The 18,504-nt window shown below is 38.1% G+C and overlaps 1 protein-coding gene across 1 annotated transcript; it reads left to right on the plus strand.

Annotated features, from left to right (window-relative positions):
• The first annotated feature begins 493 nt into the window (after positions 1 to 493).
• CA7 (carbonic anhydrase 7) lies at positions 494 to 9,237 on the plus strand. Its single transcript, XM_080552861.1, has 7 exons — positions 494 to 637; positions 2,523 to 2,720; positions 5,154 to 5,272; positions 6,175 to 6,270; positions 6,522 to 6,584; positions 8,149 to 8,304; positions 8,590 to 9,237. The coding sequence occupies exons 1-7, from the start codon at positions 598 to 600 to the stop codon at positions 8,710 to 8,712; spliced, it is 795 nt and encodes a 264-aa protein (XP_080408987.1). The 5' UTR covers positions 494 to 597; the 3' UTR covers positions 8,713 to 9,237.
• The last annotated feature ends 9,267 nt before the right edge of the window (positions 9,238 to 18,504 follow it).

Here is an 18,504-nt window from a genome sequence, read left to right on the forward strand (position 1 = left end):
GAGATGAGAATGCTCTCCATCTCATCTAAGCACTGCATCTGAAGTTTCAGTTACAAATCAGCTGGTAATATCAGTCTTTCTTGCAGCTAGAGAGAGTGAGAAAAGAGAGGCAGTAACCAGGTGTTTCTCCCTGCAGAACACGCAAGAGAGACGGGCAGTTCCCATTACAGTCTGCACATTACTGTGCCCTTGTGCTCAGAGCAGGTTGTGGCTATTGCTTCCCTGTGCAGAATGAGAAAGCACTACTACTTTTCCCTAAATTTGATTTTCATGTGCAAAAATTTAGCTAGTTGTCACCTGGACGATCTTGTTTCCTCTCTAGGTCCTGAGACTCCAGTTACTTAAATTTTAAGCTTTCCTTTTCCTATGCTGTGTTAGCAAATAGAGTGAGCAGGGCAGGGCAGAGCCCAGCAGCAGCAGCAGCAAACTTCAGAGCAGCAGGAACTCGGATGCTTTCCCCGTCCTGCAGGAGCTGCTTTGGTTGCTCTGTATCTTTAAGGGGCTGACCCTATCCCACGGTGAGCCATTATAAAGGCAGGTAAGCAGCAATACTCCGATCAAAGAGCTGAGAGCAAAGCAGGGTACAGCTGCCCTATAATGACTGGCCACCACAGTTGGGGATATGGGCAGGATGACGGTAGGTTATAGCGTTTCCATGCTGCATCTCTCTGTCTTCCCCCATTCATTTTCTTTCTAGAACTGTTGCCTGAGCCCTGCAGAGCTGCCTGCATTTCTATGCCTGTAAGAATCAAGTAGATACAGCAGCTAAATAATTACTTTATTGATAAAGAGCACACAGAAAGTGGTGCCAAAAGATGCATCAACTTATACCTGCTGCCTTTTGTTGTTGTAATCATTGCTCCTAAATTGAGAGAAGCAGTGTTGAGTGTTTGTTCGCTCAGGCTGCATATATTACAGATGGGTCCCTTTCCAAAAAGCTGCTATAAAAATGAACTATTTGTCTCTCCAAAAGCAATTCTTTTAAGTAAAGCAGATTTATTAGAGCAGTAGGAGTTCTTCTGATACTGTGCAGCTGCTGAAATGTGATATCTAGACTTCCAAATAAATGAATAAAAGGAGGTATATATATCATATATTTCTGGAACATCAGTAAATTGTACAGATCAGTATCAGAGACCTTTTACTGAACAAATCGTGCTTTCTGATTTGACAGTCTTTAATTTAGCCATCTTCCTTCACTTCCCACCTCCAAGACTGTGTCAGTGAGAGGATGTGTGAAACTACTGAAAGATCCCTACAACAATGTTTTATACCACCTGTACCCTTTGCAGAGAATGATGGATGAATGACTGATGTTGTCCAATAAGACAGCCTTTTGCATAACCTTCAGGAGCCTGTCTCTTTTGACAACAGTTATTTCACAGGTGCTGTCAACACAAAAGCAGCTTCACTTGAATGCTAAGTGAAGCTGGTTACTGCTCCTAGATGGTATTGTTTGCACATCTAGGTAATATTAATAAAACTATGTACGTTAACACAAAGCTTGTAAGAAACAAATGATACTGCCTAATCTCGTGTAACAGCATTTAAACCCCAAATCTGCTTTACAGCCAGACCGAGAAAATACACTATTTTGTAAGATTAAATCTTCAGAAAATGCCACAGATAAGAGGATAATGTGCTTTAAAAATAATAGTAATAACATGTGAAACTGTGTGAGAATGCTACCATTAAAAATGTGCTATTTGGCAATCTCAAAGTGAAATTGTTACTGTTTAGATGTCTGACCATGAGCAGTAGAAGAATTGAATTGCTTCTTGCACTACCAAAGTAGAAAAAGAAATGGTAAGAATAAGAAATTCTGATACATATAAGGCTTTGTTATCTCAAATGGCATGAGTGTTCCAGATCTGGCAGTAGAGAGCAATGTTATTAAATAGATCTTTAACCCTACTCTATTGGCTTCAGGAAGTCTAGAAATGTTAATTATCACACTGTACTTTTCTTTCAGGACAGAAAGATAACATAATGGGCATGAGTGAGGAATGAAGCTGCTTCAAAGGTTTACTGCAGTCCTAAAATGGTTTTAAAAATAACTGCACAGTCAGTAGCTAAGAGATTGAGTCATCTGCATCTCATTTGAATCAGCGTAGCTTTTACATTATATTTCCTAGGAAGAATTAAATGCTGTTTCTTTGAGGGAGTGTGTGTGCATGCAAGTGTGCTTACACCTGCACATACCTTGGAAGGACTTCAGGTACCCTTAAGATGTAACTACCAGCTCCCGAGAAAACTAGGGGCACAAGTAAATGGAGATACAGCAGTCTGTTGATGTGCTGTGGCTTCCCCAATATGTTTTGTACATGATACTTCAGTCCCCCATCTAGTTGCACTGTGCTAATAAAAACACAAAGCTTGGAATATAAAATGAACTTGTCAGATGCCAAACTTTCAAGTCACTCCTGCTAAGTGAGTCTTACATTAAGCCTCATGAAATCCTGTAACAATTTTGTGCATTGAAGAAAGAAAATAATGGTGCTTTCCTTTCTTTGATTTTGAAGGGCCTTCTGAGTGGCACAGATCTTATCCTATTGCCCGAGGGAACCGTCAGTCACCTATTGATATAGTTTCTGCAAAAGCAGTCTATGACCCTAATCTGATGCCGCTTACTATCTCCTATGAATCCTGCACGTCTCTCAACATCTCCAACAATGGCCACTCAGTTATGGTTGAGTTTGAAGATTCTGATAACAAGACAGGTGAGGCTACAACATGGCCAACTACCTTGGAATAACATTTTGTGTCTTAGGGAAACAATTAAGTGTATCCTGAATAGCATATTTTATACAACGTGTAACTTCAGTTCAGAACAAGGTATGCAACCAAAGCCCTTTGAATTTTGTGTATGAATGAACGTGAGCCTTACATTTCTTGTCTTCACTTGAGTCTCTCAAGCAATGTTTCATATCACAGAGCTGAATAGTTTCTGCATTAGGAAAAGCACTTGTATCAGGAAACTCAGAAGCCTGCTTGTAGTGGTTCCTTTTAAATGGGGATTGTCAGTTTTCTGGAGAGCTAGCATGCAGAGTAGGCACAAACACTTCTCAATGCCCTGCTTCTCTGATCATCCAAATCAGAAATACTAGCTTTGTCTGACTCACCCCCCAGTTTTACATCCACAGGGGAAGGGAAGGGAAGAGGATTATCAGAGATCAGGTCTTACAGAATAGTCATCATAATTGTAGCACACGAGACCTATTTTTATATTGACCAGTCACTCTTATCTTGCATTTTATTCTGTCCTCATGGCAGTACAGCTTCTTCAGAAATGATCAAGTCTTTAGCTCATTCTGAATTAGTGCAACATCCACAAATCGCTACCATCTGCAATTACTTGGCGGAAAACTTAAATGCTCTATATGATTACTTCTATTAATTCTACTTCTATGGTAGACCTTGCTTTTACATCAGGGGGGAGAGGTGAGGAAGGACGGATGGTGGTAAATACAGCATCGAAATGGAGATGAAGTAGCTGATAAGTGGAGAGGAGTGCATTTAAAAATACTCCAAACGATTTTAAGCATGACAATTTATTTCATCTTCCATTTGGTTGTATTCATTGATCCCAGTTAAAGAGGATATCCTAGGTACTCAAAACCAGTTACTTTCTCTGAAGTGGTTTGTCTGACCTGGTAACCCTTTGAAATAGGGCCTGGGGGTTAAAATTCCTGCCACTTGATTATTAATTTCCTCATCTTGAAAGAAACTAAAGAGCTGCCCAAATTATTGGTCAGGTTTTCAGGTAAAACTTCTAAATTTTGAAGTTCATTTTCTGAAACTTATTGCATAGAAATCCATTAAGCATGTAATCCTGAAACTAACTTATATCTGGAAATATTATCTTAGCTCGCTAACTAGTTTCATGCAATTCTAAGCTCAACTCTATCAGTGCAACAGTGAACTTCATCCAGCTCTAGAAGTTTAGGACCATTATGCATCACTCTGCAGACAGAGAAACTCAGAGCTCATGCACGAATGAAGGCACCTGCACTTTCTATGCTATGCATGTGTGATGTTTCAATAACACTTACAAGGAAGAAGATTGCTAGGAGCATAAACACGGTTTTGAGGGTTTGAGCTGTGTTGAAATAGATCTAGTGACTCACAGCTTTGCATAAAGGGTACAACAGAATTCTGACTAATCCATCATAGCTAGATTTCTTAAAATATTGGGACAGGTGATGCATTCTCTTAAGTTCAGCAAAGCATACTAGAAAATACTTAATATTAACTAATACTAAGAACACTTTGGCAAGGGCAGTGTCCTGCATAAAGGTCAGCTAGAGCTATGTACATGTGAGGGCATGCACGATGCTACAACTTTAAATTTTTGAATAAAAATGTTACAGATTACACTGAGAACAAGTGCCTTACGGATTCTAGATGCACTTCAATTGCACTTATTCTAAGACTTTGATCGGGCTTTTATGTCTGCTGAGCACAACTTAATTGGTTTAGTGCCATATAAACATACAAGAGAGCTACAGATACTGTTGTTAGAGTATTTTCTATAGTTGGTCTTAAACATTCATCTGTTCTTAAGTGTTATTTCTAAATGATGTATGAAGTTTCTCTGTATCGCTTTCCCATCTTTATGAGGTGATTTGAGATTCTGAATGGTGTTGTGTAAAGTACAAGCTATTATATTACCTCTTTTATGGGATCAGGTATTTAAAGGAAGCAGAACATAGAGATCTTCCACTGGAAAGAATTCTTATAGAGGAAATACTTAGCTAAATTGTCTACCTGATGCTCAAGGTATTTACCTTTTGCACAGAATCCCAAGTAGTGTTGTCAAAAATATTTTAGGTATTCAACTTCGGTTTTGTGTTCAACAGGAAAGGCCTAACCATAACAAACCTATTAAACCTTTGTGTTAAATATTTTCTTTCAAAAGTTAAGTTAGAGAATTCTGCATAAGTAGCTGCTTGATATTTTTCAAATTTACTTTTACATGAGTTTGGGTGTTTTCCATTAACAAATCTAACCCTTATAACTATCTGGATGTGGTGTCTTTTTTATACTGGAAACTGAGATGCACAGGATTAGAAAATAACAGCCAACAGTTGTTAAGTTTTACTATCAGGGAGCTAAAAAGCAAGAATGCTTTACTTTTATTTCTTTCTACCTAGTGATCAGCGGTGGTCCCTTTGAAAATCCCTTTCGGCTAAAGCAGTTCCACTTCCACTGGGGGGCAAAGCACAGCCAGGGATCAGAGCATACGATTGATGGCAAACCTTTTCCCTGTGAGGTAAATGTTTTTATGGATGAGATGAATTCATGCAAATGACTTTGTAGTGGTGTCTGGATGTTCCTTAGGATTCTAATGGTTCTATGTGACTAAATCGGGTGGGCTTTAATGAGAATTTTATTTTTTACATGAGTTTATCTGATCTATTGTTCATCTGTTGATTGCCCTGTATTTGGAGAGCACACCTCCCCCCGCTGCAGCCCTTTCTCCAAGATTCTCTGCCCAGGGTCAACAGCACACGGTTGGCTCCACAGCTCAGCTGTTTTGCTCACGCAGCACTACTTGCGCCTCTAAAAGCCCTCTGTGTGGTTTAGCGTGCTGCACGCAATCGATCCCATCCTTTCACTTGTGCAGATGGGAAGGATGTACTGGCCAACATGATGTTGAGAAGGAACATATAGCTCTACTACCTGCAGGGAGAACCTAGACTACAGCTGAGGATCACAACCTGTGAAATGACCATGCTGTTGCCACCTATGAAGTTTAGAAATGAATTAATTTGGAGGCTCCTGAGAATTTTCTGCAAAGCTGGGACAAGGCTCAGGCCTTTCTCACAACAATCTCTTGCAAATCTTGCAGCAGGGTAACATCCTGGAGTCTCCCAGTGAGCAGTGGGGCACAGCCTTTTCATGGGCTAAAGGCCCATATCAGGGAAGTTAAGCCACAGAATCATCTGTTAATGCCTGAGTTGCTTCAAATTGAGGATAATAAAGATTTAATTTAGTGTCTGTCTATGCTTATGTCCAGATCCAGAAGATTGGACTTGCTCATATTCCCAAAGATGCCTTTGGAGTCTATACTCCATTATGAACAAGCATTACTGTCCATTAAGTATGACTCAACCTATGTTGACAGCTTCTATAACTGATTTGTTTAATTCTTATTTGTTGTTGCCTTTAAAGCTCCACTTAGTTCACTGGAATGCCAGAAAATATGCAACATTTGGAGAAGCAGCAGCAGCTCCAGATGGCTTGGCAGTAGTTGGTGTTTTCTTGGAGGTAAGAATCACAAAAATAGCATGTTTACATGATGAAAAGCATTATGCTGTCAAATGTTTGAGAATCATGCTATGTATTTAAGAGGTGCTCAGGGAAAACAGATGACTTACTGGAAGCAGTAACTCATAGCACATTGCTGTTAAACCTTCCTTAGTAGGAATGTTGAGATTGAGATAAGAAAGCTATGCTACCTATTCAAAGCATAATTATAGTCATTCTTATTTAACCTGTCTATTCCATTACTATTTTAGATTGGAAAAGAACATGCCAATATGAACAGACTCACTGATGCTTTGTACATGGTAAAATTTAAAGTAAGTTGAAGATATTTAAATTCTCTTATTTCTGGGACATCCCCCAGGGAAAAAAGTTATATACATCTTTGAGAAAAAGAAAAATGCAAAATCAACCACTACAAATCCTCTCATCAGAATATCATTGCAGTTTTATTCTTCCTGTCCAACCCCTCTGTTCTCTTACCCTCCAAACTTTGGTATATTTGCCTATTGTTAGCAGGTGCCTCCCTAGGCTATGCTGACCTCAGTGGTCATTCAGAGGTTTTGCTTTTCCTGAGGTACTTGAAATCAAAAGCTCTGTGACCCTTCAGGCTCATCAAAATAAATCATGAATCCTAGCCTGAACAAGTTGAAGCTGTTTGTCCAAATTATTTCTGCTGCAAAGCTCTGAGGGGACAACTTTCATGGGGTCCTAAGCTAGTCTATAGTCAGTGTTACGTGAAGGTGGTCTTTTTAGCAGATGTGTCCAAGATCTTAGAAGTTTGCTGAAGGAAGACTAATTACACCATCACAAATATATATATTTTTTTTAGATTTATATGGGCTTAATGCACTCTGTAAGATGCATAAGTTCTAATATGCAAAAAAAAAAAAACCACTATCTAATACTTGAGTTGGCATTTTTCTTTTTCCTTTGTATATGCTTGTGAAAGATAGGAAACAAAGGCAGTTACACAGCAATATGTAGGTTGTAGATACATTAAGTGATATTTAGATATTCAATAAGTGATTCCCTCAACTTACAGGAAGGTGTTATTCCTCAGTTGCAGCGATAGGTCTGTGGGTTTGTCACCAGGGATAAGCTGCTCAGTCTGTTCCTTATGAGCAGCTTTACAGACTGTTGGACGGTGCTTTGTGGGTGACTCCATACCTCTCAGATACTTCTGAATACAACTGCAGGCTGAAAAAATCTTTCCCTGGACTGTGGCAGTCAAGGCAATTGCTACCTTAGGCACAGCACCTCTTTCTACTGATCTTTCAGTTGATCCAGCTTGCTCTACTTTTAGATTTGGACGCTTGTTTCTTAAAGCTGTTACTTGTCGCAGCAGGCAATGATTGTTTTAGGAGTTTTCCCCAGGTTGATATTTTTTACTGAAACAGATGGATAGCATAGAAAATAGCCAGTAAAAAGACAGGGAAATTCTTCATGATATTTTCTGTAGCTCACTGAACATTAACATAGGAAGTATATTTTGTGTATATTTTTGGATATTTTATCAGAAGATCTGAACTTTGGTAGAGGCCATGCGGCAAGAATATACTTCCTGCACTATTTTTAGACGTTTGTCACAAAGAGCTGAACTTTGGTAAAGGCCATGGGGCAAAAATGCCAAGTCCAATCAGCCAACACCAGAGGTCACACTTGATATGCAACAGTATGTAATATTTTTCCTGGTTCTTTCTTCATGCTACTTTTAGATAACAGTAGTTATGAGGCAGCCAAACCATTACAGACTCTTCTTTTCCTGTTCTCCATTCTTTAGTGTTGCTCTACTGTTTTGTTTGCTTCAAAAAGATGTCTTTAATTTGCAGTTAAAAGTTAAAAAAAATATATATATATCAAATATCAATTGTCTTTCAGGGGACAAAAGCTCAATTTAGAAGCTTCAACCCCAAATGTCTCCTGCCTTTGAGTCTAGATTATTGGACGTACCTTGGATCTTTGACAACACCACCCCTTAATGAAAGTGTAACGTGGATAGTGCTGAAAGAACCCATCAGTATTTCTGAGAAACAGGTAAACTTCTAATACTCTCCCAAATCTTTTAATAATTCAACACTGGATAACCAGGCAATGGCTGTTTTGCTTTGCAGTGGGGCCAATTTAAAATAGCATTAGCCTGTGAATAATAATCCTGTTCAATAATCAGGGTTCCTAGTTTTTCTATTAATACTACCTAGGATCTTTGCTTGAACCTATTCTATCAATAGACCTCAATGAATTCTTTCCTTTGGTCCTTTTTCAAGAACATTAATATCAATTGCCTTTTTACGCTGTAAATTATCTCACATGAATTTACAGCTGGAGAAATTCCGCATGCTCCTCTTCACCAGTGAGGAAGACCAGAGGATTCAAATGGTGAATAACTTTCGCCCCCCTCAGCCACTTAAGGGGAGAGTAGTTCGAGCTTCCTTCAATGCCTGAAGAAAACTGACAATGGCCCTGAAATATCCAAGAGCTTCCACATGAGAGACAATCTGGTTTTTGACCACTCATGAAGCGTGCAAGATAGCCATTTCCCTGAACATGCTGTACTTGGAGGGGGACAACAATTTTCTGATTTTATAATTTATTTAAATCTCACTCTTTTTAACTTAGTCTTTCATCTTTTTAACTAGAACTGTTTTTGGTATAAGGGATAGTGAAGTAATTGGGAATGCTGTCCAGGACTTGAAACTAAAAATCAATATAAGAAATTGTGTTGCACTATTAGTGCTGATGCACACATCTTCTGATTGTTTGATTTGATACAAGATGAAACAACAGTCAAGAAATTTGTATAAACTGGACTTAAATTTTTTTTAGACCTTTCTTGTTAGTATTTGAGCTCCCTTTAAAAGATTGTCACTATATTTTAGCTGCCTGACACAAAGTGCACAAGTAGTACAGAAGTTGGTCTTCATTCACCTCAAGTAGGCACTGATGGGAACACTACTATTTGAAAATATATACATTTTCAAGTTACTGTTCTAAGATGCTATCTTATTTAAAACACAATACGTCATGCAAATGCTCTGTTTAAAAACAGGCTACGTTATTGCACCGTATTGTTAGACATTAATTCTTTTAGCCCATACAGAACACGTAATTATAGTGGCCTCATTAGTTCTGTTGAAAACATCCATAGAAATTCAGGTATGTATCTTCTGGCTATCTCAATTGTTCAAATTCTACCTCAGGTGATTTGCTTTGCAATATGACCTCCTTTGGTGTCTGCCCTACAGAATGTAGATGGTTTATTTTACTCAAGAACTAATGTGGGTAGACCTTGACTGCACTGAATGTACATTGCTGCACAAATCATCCCCTAGTTATGGCCCTCTTCAGGGATATTCCCTGCAAATGTGAGGATTCATCAGTCACGGATACTTTTACCTCCTCAAAATAGTGACTTTGGACAAGTCGTGCTTTAATATTGCTGCTACTGCAGCATAGTGACAAAATCCTTCAGACCTCTGTGTCTAGTGGTAAATACAGTGAGGTTACCTGTAACTATCCTCACGCTATTTTCAGTTATTTAATTATGGGCTTCAGATGTTTTATTTAATCTGTATACTTCAGACACAAGTTGTTGATTATCAGTTTTCATCTTAAATGAAGAATTTGCTCAAAGCTGTATACCTTAAAGGAAAGCAAGGGGAGGAAAGGTGAGGAGAACACCACCTACCATGGGCTATTTTCTCCTTTTCTGAAAAGGGAGAAAGATACTGTGTGTGAAGCACAGTACAAGGAATGGAAGGCCAGAATTCTAGATGTAACTCTTCTACAGCTTTTCTGGTACGCCAACCTAAAATGTTCTGTTCCTTTGTTTCGTCATATGTAAAATGAGAGTTACACTGTATGACTGGCCTACCTCACAGGGATGTTGTGAGGGCTAGCTCAGCACTGTTTTGAATTTGAGACTCTTACACAGACTATACTAGAGGAAATAATAAAATAAAAAAGAAACATAAAAATGCAATGTTTTTAACTTTATAAATGTAGCTTTGCTAGTAATGCAAACTGGTATTGCAAAAAAAAATAAATCTATTTATGTATCTTAATTCATTTGTTAAATTAAATAAATGACACTTAAATACGCATCTCTTCCTCTATTTTGAACAGGTCTGTTTTCCTACATATTGCAGTGTTTTTTCTCAGACCTTGTTTAACAGAGAAACATTGATACCTTCAACTGATGTATCTGTTTCAGATTGAGGAATGATCTGATTGCTCACCTTCAGGTTTCATAGGAATCCTGACCATGCAGTAGTAGAATAATGTGAACACACATAAGTCATCCCTTGAGTTTCAGGGTGTTTTTTTTTTTTGCAAGTTCTAAGAAGTCTATCTATTTTGAAAAACTATTTTTGGTCTGTGCCACAATTCTTCCCTTCCTCTGGAACTAATGGTTTCTATTGCTGTTTATTCTATTGGCTAAGAATTGTTGATGTTTACTGCATCTTTAATGACTGTCAGAGTTGCATTTTTGTTACTATGAATCTTATTTCCCTCTTACGGTTATAAATAATATGAAACACCTTTCAAAATATAAAAGGTCTTCCAGTAGAGCCTTACAAATTTGATAGCCCCATTGTTTTATGGGGGCTAAATTAAAAGCCTAATTGAAATTTAACCAGTATCACTTATCACATAAAGATTAAACTATCTAAGTACTGCTGCATTTGTACATGCTTTGACAGAGTAGGTTGCAGATAAATATTTTCAGCTTTTTTTTTTTTAGTTTTAAGCATATAAGACTTCTCAAAAAGTGTTAACGGGGCTTATATACCAAAACTTTATTCATCTTCTCCCAATTACAACCACTTGGGTCCAATAAAAGAAGCTTACTTACCTACAGAATGTGTCCGTGCTGTGACCTTGAACACAGTATACTTAAGCTTCTTTAAGGGTGGTTTACTTGGGAACAGCAGAAGGGTAATATTTAGCTCACAAGGTTATTGTGAAAGCTTAGCTATTGTAAAGAGCTTTAAATGGTGAATCCCACAAGGTGTTCAGTTTCTGGGAGATGCTTATTACACCCTGCTTTAGAAATTTTATTTATAGCTTTTCTCAGTTGTTAGATTGTAAACCATATACTTTTTTTTACTACAGTGAGACAAAACACATTGATAATACAAAAGCTTTTGTAATAACTTCTTCCTTACAGCATAAAGGAAGCAAAAATAATAAAATTATTCCCCACCAAAGACTAAAAATTACTAGTCCAGGATGTTTTTAAGAGGTACGACCAAATGTTTGACTGATAATTCATTTTAATTTAGCAAAGTTTTCCTAGTAACTATGTTCTGCAGTACAAGGGACCATTTTAATTGGTATTTTATATACAAATTCTTAACTTGTTAATATATTGATTGAAATATAGTTAATGAGAACTTTACAGCAAGAATTCTTTTATTCCTTTTACTGATGTTATGTTTCTATCTATGAGATGAGGAAAATGAAATCCAGAGACTGTGTACTAATATTTACAATGTGCTATGAGACCCTCAGAGGATAGTAACTATGACAGTACAAACTGCTATTATTTAATAATTCCAGTTTTGTTCTGAGCTAAGTTTTGGTGCCTGTATCTCCAGATGGGACCATTAATTTACAGATGCGGTGCATTTTGTATGACCATAGGAATCAAGCCACTACTACCAGTTTGCTTGTCTGACTGAACTCCTAACTGTATTCTAGTTAGTGTCTCTAGCACGCATGTACCCCTTAAAGGCTATTCATCGGGCTGAATCACTTTGCTATGCACCAGTACTTTTTGAGGATTATCAGGAACATTTTCTCTGCTTTCGTTTTACTTTCTGACACACTTTCTTCTAAACTTTACTCAGCAAAGTTCCTCCATCACAGACATTCAAATTCTAGAACGTGTGCTACCTTTGTCTATTGCCAGCTTCATTGAAAGAAAACTACCACCTGAATTTAACTACTCCAGAAAGACTTGATTGGCTTAACTTGTAATATGATCATAGTTGTCATGACTGAAAGAATACAAGGCCTTTCTTTTAGGACAGTGACAGAAATTGAACAGCTGTAAAAGTTAGACTAAAAATGCCATCTAGTGGCTGCCTGTTCCCATTCCTTACCATTTCTTACACTTAAAATGCTTAAAACAATTTTTAAGGCTACTTGGTCGAAATACAACACATGAGAGAAAATGTAACTTTGATAACAAATAATTATTTTTTAAAGGTATAGGTGATTATAACTGAAATCCCTGTGCTGGCTTGAAGGATATGCAGTCCTTGAAACCTTGTTATCAGATTAAAAAAATCAATCTTACAAAAGAATCATAGTAGATCAGTTACGTCAGTCACAATTTTTGTTTCACTTGTAGACTAGAGATATTGTCTGCTTGGTAAACTACACACTCCATTACATTTAACTCTTTGACTTTAATAGTTCCAGTTAAGGTTCAGCTTAGCTTTTTACTACCCTTTGCAAACAGGAGGATATTTAGGCAGCTTCAGTGATATAGTTGATGTGATCTAGCAGTGATTTATTATGATGTTTCATGATGAGTGTAAATGAACCTAAATATAAGCATCAGTGGAAAAGCATTGCAAGGTACATTGTCATAAGACAGTGTTTTTGATGGTGTTCAGAGGCCAGAAAAATAGAAAAGTGACCATTTCAGGAAAAATCAACAAACAGATATGCCAAAAAAAAAAAAAAAATGATGTTATCTTGTATCTCAGATCAGCTGTTTTCTTCTTTAAATTCCTTCTGCAAGCAAAGATGATCATTTAGTACAGACACTAAATATCAGCAGCACATTGCTCTATGCTGTCTGTAATGCTGAGAGTCTCAATTTTTTTCTTGCTACCCCAAGGAAAGTATGGTATATTGATGAAACCTGACTGATTTTACCAGAACTATTCCTAATTTGCATGGCTGTAAGGCAGAGAATATTTATGTCTCTGATGTTCTCTCTATAATACTACTTGCATTACCTTCGAATTTTAGCAAAAAAATCTTACTGCAGGTTGTGAACAGTGTCATAGTAATGGAAACCATCATTTCACTTCACATTAATATAGTGAGTTTTCTAAATGTTGGCACTTCAAACTAAGCCTGGAGACTTTCCTGCACTTGTAACTTATCCTCAGGAAATGTAAACTCACATTTAGAGTGGTACAGAAACTTAACTGAACGTTTATTTCAGTAGAAGAGTGATTTTCAGTTTAACTTCAACCAGTTTGTAAGTAACATCGTGTAAAATGATGTATGTGGAGTTAAGATCCAGTCACAGTAAATACATATGCCTTTGTACTGATTGAATCACTTTAACTTAAATTGGATCATCAGTTTAAACTCTGCAAGTTCGTGTATAGGCGCACTGCTTAGTCTCTGTTGTAACAGCAGGGGTTAAGTGAAGTTTGAGAGTTGAAATGACATTTTTCCTACAGTTCTTCATTGTGTTTACCTCTGTTCATTGACATTTCTTGCAGCTTGTTTGCTTTCCTAGCATTTAAGTATTTGTTTTAGATTACATAAGAAGATCAAAGACCGGATTTTATTTGTAACCAAACTAGGAGGAAAATGCAATTGCTTTAAAAGACCTTGAGGAAACTTATTTTTCCCAGTCTCATTCATGATTTTTTGCTTGTAAGAGACCTCTCCATCTAAGGTGCTAATTTACCTCTTGTGAAAGTTCAAAGTAGCATATACAGCAAATGAAATGTTTGTCACTATTCACAGGGCAAAACACACGTAGCAAGTAGCTGGCATCTTTAAAGGCTGTGAGCAGTAACAAATCCAACTGTTTGGTACTCGTTTCCTTTCAAAAAGCCAGTTAGGTATACTGGTGTGCTTTTTATGAAAAGGCAAGTTCTGACTATCTGTATTCTCCCAGCCGGACCAGAGAGTCAAGCCATTCACAGGACCTATCTTCCTTTGCATGATGGGCATTCCCAGGTTCCCAAAGGGCTTCTATCTACGGCTATTTTCTAATTCAAGCACTAGACGAAGCCTTTCCCCTCATTTCAAGAAAACCTCAAGTAGACTTCTTCCTCTTTGGATTCAAATTGTGTTTGTTACTAGTCTGCTTTCCAGAAAAGTATTAGTTATTTGTTAGAAATATTAATCTGATGTTTAACTTGTTTTCCTAGGAAAATCACACTTACTTGATTGATACGATTGATTGATTGATATGATTCCATTCTTCATGTGTCCCCATAACAAGCTATCTTTACAAAACACCAGGAGTCCCACACTTTTCATGAATTTCAATTGGTTAGTGGAAATTCATACATATTAGCACCTGCTGTGAAGGGAGTGGTAATTAATGGTCATCTGTTTGTAGCTCCCGGAATTGGAAAATATATATATTGTACCAAACTAGCCAGAGCCAGTTAGTTGCCCAAACAAACACGCAGAATAAGGAAAAGGAATTTTCCATGGGAATAAAGGAAAACCCAAGTAGTACAGTATCAGTGTAAGGCAAGTCGGATAGAAAGCTTTAAGTTTCACTAGCCAGTTACAGAATTAGACTCCTTTGACAAAAGGGCATGAAAAATTAGGAACAAATGTGCTTCCACCTCCTAAATACATTCTGGGCTTGTTTCTTGACTTCAGCTAAAAACCTTATGCGAAACTATCAGAGCTATACCAAGTATACTTTCATATGTCATTTCTGAGTGATGCATATGAACAGCCTCTTTTTCCTCCTAAGATTTCTGGTTCTTCTACACAGTGTTGGATTTTCAGAGAGAAAGGGTGATACAGTACGTTGTGGAAACATTACCTGAACTCTAGCCAACTCGAGTTCTCTCAGCAACTTAGATGTTCTGAGAGTTGAGATGGTTGCTGCTCTTTTCAAAGCAGAACAATGAGTGCCAAAACCCCTGAGCAAGGTTTAAGATTGGTTGAAAACTACCTCCCACCCCCTCCCAAGATGTCAGTTTTTCACATCAGTTTTGAAGACATCTGCCTCTAGTTCTGTGTGTGAAAATCCTCATTGTGCAAATAGTCTCTGTTACCACTGAATAATTCAGGTAGCTTTACTTGAGTTACTCCAGGTATATAAGACTGTGCATCTTTCATTATACTTCATCAATTTTTTGGTGCAAATATTTACAAGTTAAGACTGCTGAAATATGTCTGCTTTGCAAAGGCGGCACCAAACCAATTACTTTTGTCACTTTAAAAGATTTTGGGAAACGATGAAGTAGAACAAATATAACTGCTTCTGTGATGGTGTCAGCATCTTCATTCAGTATATTATAATTGTATTATGCTTGGCTTAGAAACTTGATATAGCTAGGATTATGAATAGTAATAGTAATTTTTGCCTTAACATTAATTTCATTTTAAGTATATGGTGATCTTAAGGAATAAAAGATCACAAAACAGTAAACCAAACCCTATTTGAAGTCCTTAGATACAATCGAAGGCATGCAATATAAGTAGAAATAAGATAATTTATTAATATTTTGATATCTCCTGAAGAGCTTACCAAAATACATCACCCCTTCCATCAGTCTTAGAACACTAATTCTCCAGTACGCATCCAGAAAGTGATAACATAACTCCAAAAAATTGCTAAGATGCACCATGAGAGAAGAGGGAAGCTGTGGCTTTCCCATCTTTTGTACCCCATATCCAGAAACATACAGCCTAAGAATACACTTTCAGGAGTCACTCATCCAAATTAAGTGAGGGCCAATGCCAGAAGCAGCAGTACCCCTCTTCAGCCCGCATTTTTCCCCTTTTCCAATGTTTGATTTAATGATCCTATTACCACAGAGGAACCTGTATCACAACATCCCTCCCAACAAATTATGATGTTGTCGGATCTGATGACAGCCTCACTTCCCGTAATCTCACATGGTAGCTAAAGCTGACCCAACAGGTGGGTTCTGGGAGAGACTGGGAGTAGAGCTCTAAGCAGCATCCAGTAATTATATCAAATTCAGTGTCTCTCATAGTCTTGCACTTCGTTCATACAAACATACACGTTGGCTGAACTAACTTAGGCAATGTACTCCTGTCTCAAATACCTGGCACGATTTATCTGCTTAGAAATTCCTGTGTGTAACTTTAGGTCAGGAGTAAAAATGTCACGTGCCTCAGTAGCCTGACTGCAACCTGTTTCACGCAATGGGATTTCTGAGACTGACCTTTTAGGCTCAAATAACCATTTCACATTATCTGAAACCTGCTGAAACTGGGATTGACTTTAATGGGAGTTGGATCAAGGCCTAAACACGCAGCATGGAAATGAGCACAAAAATGTATTTGCAAAGAGAAAACAGAGTTGCTGCCCACACAAGTAAAAAGATAAAATTATACCTTGAAAAAAACTAAATATAGCATTTGTTACAATTTAACCTACCATTGCACCTTAATACAATGTTTCTGGAATTGCATTCATTCGCTTATAAGAACTCTGTCCTGGCACAGGACATTTGATACTGAACTTTTGCTCACCTATAAACAATGAAATCAAAATGAAAGCTTAATTTTATCTAAAGAAACTTGAGTTATAATTTTTTTCAATGTGAATTAGCAAGGTAGAGCACCATGGCAACCATCCACTGTTGCCACAGGAATTCACCATAGTAATTAGATATTCCTGAGGGCAAAAATACTGCAAGCCTGAGCAATACCATTTCTTTCCCCAAATCATATCAGAGAGTAGCATTTCTACTTTTTAACTTTAATTATGTATCGCTCTGTTTCATCAGCATAACTAAACACACCAAAGCAGAATCTGAATCTCAGTTGAACTTAATATCTAGTCCTGTCAAGTAATGACACTGAAAACTTTTAAGTTTCTTATATGCTTTCATACAGTATTCCTTCTTGTACTTGGCTTATGTGGAACAAAAGCAATACCTGCAGGATTGTTAATAGTCTCACCTTAATTTACATGTTTCCTAAACCACTTCAGCTTATGCATATGAGTTTATGAAATGACTGCATGAATATGTGAGCAGTAATAGCTTTCAGCTGAAGAGAAGCATTTAAACATGCCTTGAGCAGAAGAAAGAGCAGTCAAGTTGGTTTTCAGGCTGACAGATGAGGTTTTATCACTGTTGTAAATGGTACAAAAACTGAAAAAACTGGTAGATCAGAAGACTGCCAAGGAGCTTCTGCTGGTGCACCCATTTAGGATAACTGTTTCCACATATGCTAGAATAATGCTCCTTTTTTTTTTCTCTAAGGTGACCTTCCTTTTTTTTTTCTTGGCTTGGTCTTCCAGTTGACATGAAACTATGTTTCACTTTTTACATTTAGAACAACAACAACAACAACAACAACAAACGGAAACAAATAAACATTCAGACTCACAAAGATGATCACACATCTGTCCACTACAGATAATCTGGGAACACACTTATCTCATGTAGGATACCTGCAACACATTATGTAAACGAAAAATGCCTCAGTACAAGAAGACAGTAAAATCAAAAGTGAACTATCATCCTACCAAAGCCTCACGTGAGCCTCTGTTTCTGCAGAATCACTACTCCAGGTTGAGGCAAGGTCTACTCACTATCCAGTATGTAATAACCAATAACTACTTATTAACCACCATGCACTTTGGGCCCATTCCTTGTCTCATTACTAAATGACTCAACAGAAATTTTAACTAAGACAGACACTGGAAACTAGAAAGCAGGTGGCGAAAAGGAGGATCCAGCTGTCTGAACCTCTAATAGTTGTTGCTCTTAGCTTACAGGGCCTACCATTTTCAAAGGGGCTTTGTCATTTGAAGCCTTATCATGTGGCAGCCCCAGCACCAAAAGATGTATAATTTTATTTATGTTTAAAAAGAACAAAGGAGAGTTCCTGCAAAGAGTAACCTTTGTTGAAGTTTACTACTGGATTCTTTATAAATGGATAATGGATTCTTTTTAAATAGAGAATTTATTTTACTAATCTAAAGCAGGAAGAAGGCGGGGACTGCTGCCGACCGCGCGGGCGGCTCAGGGGACGGGAGACGGAGACGGGAGGTGACGGGAGGTGAGGGGACACGGCACGGCCCCCACGGGTCAGGCCAGGCCAGGCTGCGCCGGGCACGGGGGGGGCTTTCTCCTCCCCGCCAGCAACACCAGAGCTGGCACCGCTCGGCGGAGGCGGCGCTGATGGAACATGGCGGGGGGGCGTGAGCCCCACACAGCCACCGCCCGGCCCGCCCCGCCATGTCCTGACAGGAACCCGCGGCCCCGCCCCGCTGCGGCCGTTCCTCGGGGCGGCTCCGGCGGGGGC

This window comes from Anser brachyrhynchus, assembly GCF_964034855.1.
Source record: "Anser brachyrhynchus genome assembly, chromosome: 12".
Taxonomy (NCBI): domain Eukaryota; kingdom Metazoa; phylum Chordata; class Aves; order Anseriformes; family Anatidae; genus Anser; species Anser brachyrhynchus.

Excerpts from the sequence above, each read along its gene's own strand:
- CA7 (XM_080552861.1), top strand. The coding sequence starts at position 598 with ATGACTGGCCACCACAGTTGGGGATATGGGCAGGATGACG. Across the intron at positions 638-2,522 it reads GGGATATGGGCAGGATGACG|GGCCTTCTGAGTGGCACAGA; the intron begins GTAGGTTATAGC and ends TTGATTTTGAAG. Across the intron at positions 2,721-5,153 it reads AGATTCTGATAACAAGACAG|TGATCAGCGGTGGTCCCTTT; the intron begins GTGAGGCTACAA and ends CTTTCTACCTAG.